The following is a 4,018-nucleotide window of genomic DNA, read 5'->3' on the forward strand; positions in this document are numbered from 1 at the left end:
TGATTTGATCGTACATAGTGAATATAAAATAATTAAGCATTTAAATGTACTCAATAAACTATTTTTTTGTTCAAATAGAGCTATAAGTTAGAAATTATCACTGATTTTATTTTTAAAATACGTAAAAAAATGCATTTGAACTTGAGTGGATAAATAAAAAGTAGTTTATAAATTATTTAAAAATTGAACGAGATATAGGGAGAGTATAAACTTACAGTAGAAATTGACAAAAAGAAACAGCTGAAGATACTTCAATAATGCTGCAGTAAATTAAACAGTTTAGTACAGTTGAAATATCCTTAAGAGTGGTCACCATTTTTTAAAAGACGAAAATAAGAAACAAAATTCCCTGTTATTTTAGGTGATTTTTAAATTCACTGTATTTTCCCGGTTTTCTCTGTGGATTGAGAATCCTGGCAATGAAGTGAAGGAAGAGTCATGCAAGATGCATAAATAAGTCTGCAGTCCTTTGAGACGATTTTAATGATTATTAATAGACATTCCTGAATGCTCAAAACATGAAATGCAGCGAGATTCATGCAACTTTTACAACTGATTATACAACCTTCAATTGATTCATGATGGCAGCTTCTTCTTCAACAGCCCTCCTCATACTCTCATCCACTGTCAGGCCATTCAGCTCGTGAGAGATTTCATGTGCACTGCTTGCTAAAGCAGAACTAGTAGAGCTCAGAGCAGACACTGCACACTGAACTAAATTTGTCCTAAAAGGTTAATGAAATTTCTTAAACTATGTAATATTTTTTCTTTGTGTAAATAATCAAAGCTTATGAACTAATAATATAATATTTATAATTTAAAGAGTATATTTTTTTAAAATCATAAATAATAAAAAAAAAATGATGTAGAGGGAGAAACTACATAAATGATAAGACCAGTAGCCAGATTTTTCAACAAAAAATAAGGACCTTTCAAGCACTCAAAAAAATTTTTTAATCACTTTCCAAAAAAAGAAAAAAAAATCATAATTAGGATCTGCGCAGTACTAAAAATTTTTTTTTCTATTGTTTAAAGTTCTTAATTTATAAACTAGAAAAAAATTCAAAATCAATAAAATTCAAAAAAATTTTCAAAAACTTTACATATGATTAGGACTGGGCTATAAATCGATATATCGCGACATATCGATTTAACGCCTGTATCGGCAGGCCGATACAGCGATGTTAAAGAGTACAATATGATCATTTATGGGTAAGTTATTTTTAGTCGTTTATTAGTTACGTAAATATTGAAAGCACTAGCATATTTCTCAAAAAAATTTTATTAAAAAGTAAAGCATTATTTTAACATGAATCTTACTATACAAAAAGAATTCATCAGGATATACATATTAAAAAAATATAATAATATGTATATCTTCAAGATACTTCCAGTAAGATATATTTTGTATAGCAATTTAATTATAATAATATTAAAATCAAAATTGAATTTCAATGAATTTTCACTAATATTCAATTATAAAGTGAAGTTTAGAGACTAATACAATATCAAAGACTTTTTATGACTGACACTAAATTGTATATAATAATAAAAAAAGACAAATGTAGTATTATACGTTCAAACAAATATGTAGTTACTTGGCAACTGTTTGACTTTTTTTTCCTTTCAAATGTGTAAGGTGATTTTCCATTTCTTCTAGCAAAGTACACGGAGCCTAAAAACAAAGTAAATTGTTGTAATGCATAGTATAGTTTAAATTTAACTATTAATTATAGGGTGGGCTCAAACACTCAGAAAAAAACATTCCACGATTTTTTCGAATCTGATTATATCAAAATTCCTTTCCTTTCTGTAACTGATGAAATGAATTGGATAATTAATTTTCAGCTTTGCTCATTCATATGCATAAAGCAAAAATTATGAAATACGTTTACTTGCTATTGAAAATAAACAGTATTTTAAAAATGACAAGGACAAAACTAAATAAACATATATAAAACGATTACTTTGCTGTGGCTTAGGGGATAGAGCGCTTGTTAGCCGGGTATGAATACCACATAGCGATGGTTGGAATTCGAATTCTGAATTTCGGCTCATGCCAAACACACCGATGACGTTAAATATCCTGGATGGCAGACGGATCATGGGTTAAAGTCCCATTGCCATTAGGCTAACCATGGGAGGTTTCCGTGGTTTCACTCCATGCAACACAAATGCGGGTTAGTTCCATCAAAATAACTGATCTAGGAATTCATTTGTCTTCTGGCTTGGGTTCAAAATTGCAAGGATAAGGAGTTTAACATAGGTAATCTTAAACTTAAAATTGGGTCGGCTGTTGAACGACAATTCAAATAAAATAAGAAAAAAGCGAAGAAAACTTATAGTGAAATATTGCAATTTAGAAAGCATTACTGCTCGTGTGTTTAAAGCGGATTTTGCTATTTAAATTTCATTTTAGAAACACTTTACAGTTCAATCGATTTAAAGCATGGCATTATGACTTACCTTGGTTAGATCAGGTATACTGCCCTTATCAATGCCAACACTCTGTAAAATAAACATTTAAAAATTCCATCAAAATTTTGCAAAAACAGAAAAATTGGAAAAAAGATTTAAAAAAAAAAGAAATTTGAGAAATTAAAATAAAGAAATACATAATTCAATATAAATATAATATTTAATAAAAAAAATTTATAATTAACAGAAGTAGCATTATTAAATATTTTTCAACTACTGGCTACACTCTTTCTGAAAGACAAACAAGTATATACTTTGTGGCTGGTTGAGCACGGAATTAGGTTGAGGGTTCGATACCCGCCGGCGAAAGACTACTTGGGTGGTAAATGGTGACAGACGCATGTTAAATCTATCAGGTCACAAAGTCCTCCATGTTACCATAACTAGTCATACCTCTGGGGGAACTGATCCAGGAGTTTCCTTGTCATCTGGATTGGTTCAAAATTATAAGGCAACGGAGTTGAACATTACTAGTCCTAAACCCAAAATTAGGTGGGCTGCTCAACCACAGCTATAAAATAAAATAATATTGTACTTGTTCTCTCAAAGAAGGCAACATTTCTCAAAGTATTTGATCAAGGAGTTCACTTGTCTCTTCAGATTGGGTTCAAAATTTTGAGGCTATGGAGTTGAACATGAATAGTTGTAAAACCAAAAAATTGAGTTAGCTGTTCAACGACAGTATTAATAATTTTAAACGACAGTATTAATAAAATTATTTTTTAGAGAGCTGTGGTGGCTCAGGGGATAGAGTGTTCGCCTCCCAATAAGGTGAACCAGGCCAGTGATGGCCGGTCAATAGACATTTTGCACCCAGTGCAACAACCACAGAGCTGACATAAAACATTCTCAGTGTTAAACGGATCATGGGTTAGAGTTCACTTATCGTCTCGCTACCTGAGAGTAGTTATCCTTCTCATGTAACGTAAATGCAGGTTAGTTCCATCAAAGTCCTTCATGAAGGCAAATTTCTAGCAATACTCTGGATTGGGTACAAAATTACAAGGATATGTAATTATAGTTCAATGACTATTTTAAAAAAATAATATTGTAATAAATTAAAAAATGTCTTTAAAATGTTAGTTATTTTTCCTAAATAAAAAAAATTTATTATGCAATTAAAAAAGTTATCATTAATTTACATAGTGAAAATACAAAACCTTTAGATTGGGTACAAAAATGAAGAAAAAATTTTATCCTTTCATTTTTGACCTTGGTAGAAAGACTTAACAAAATGGACTTAAGATCAATGGTTTGAGAAACATCCCCGAGAATGATCCAAAGGCATGCCATCGCAACTTTGATCTTCTGCTTTGGTAGCCAGACAACCTGCATGCAAAGTTCATTACTTTACAGTAGAACAGTCTAACAAGGACTGACACCGCACACCCTCGGTCCCTACACAGGTTGATCAAAGTGGTCACCCATCCTCTTACTGACCGCAGCCGGTGATGCTTAACTTCAGTGTTCTGCTGGGATTCGTGTCTTTACAATCACTGAGGGAGAATTTCATTTCTGACACACTAATATTATAAATGAA

The 4,018-nt window shown here is 31.3% G+C and overlaps 1 protein-coding gene across 1 annotated transcript; it reads right to left on the reverse strand.

The window, feature by feature from the left end:
* Nucleotides 1–465: 465 nt before the first annotated feature.
* LOC122272951 (phosphatidylinositol-binding clathrin assembly protein LAP-like) lies at nucleotides 466–3,151 on the reverse strand. The gene is made up of 3 exons (XM_043056996.2): nucleotides 2,467–3,151; nucleotides 1,599–1,675; nucleotides 466–725 (listed from the first exon to the last, which is right to left on the reverse strand). Exons 1-3 carry the CDS (start codon nucleotides 2,521–2,523, stop codon nucleotides 557–559), a joined length of 303 nt encoding a protein of 100 aa, XP_042912930.1. The 5' UTR covers nucleotides 2,524–3,151; the 3' UTR covers nucleotides 466–556.
* Nucleotides 3,152–4,018: the final 867 nt, after the last annotated feature.

Source organism: Parasteatoda tepidariorum, unplaced genomic scaffold (assembly GCF_043381705.1).
Source record: "Parasteatoda tepidariorum isolate YZ-2023 unplaced genomic scaffold, CAS_Ptep_4.0 HiC_scaffold_1693, whole genome shotgun sequence".
Classification (NCBI taxonomy): domain Eukaryota; kingdom Metazoa; phylum Arthropoda; class Arachnida; order Araneae; family Theridiidae; genus Parasteatoda; species Parasteatoda tepidariorum.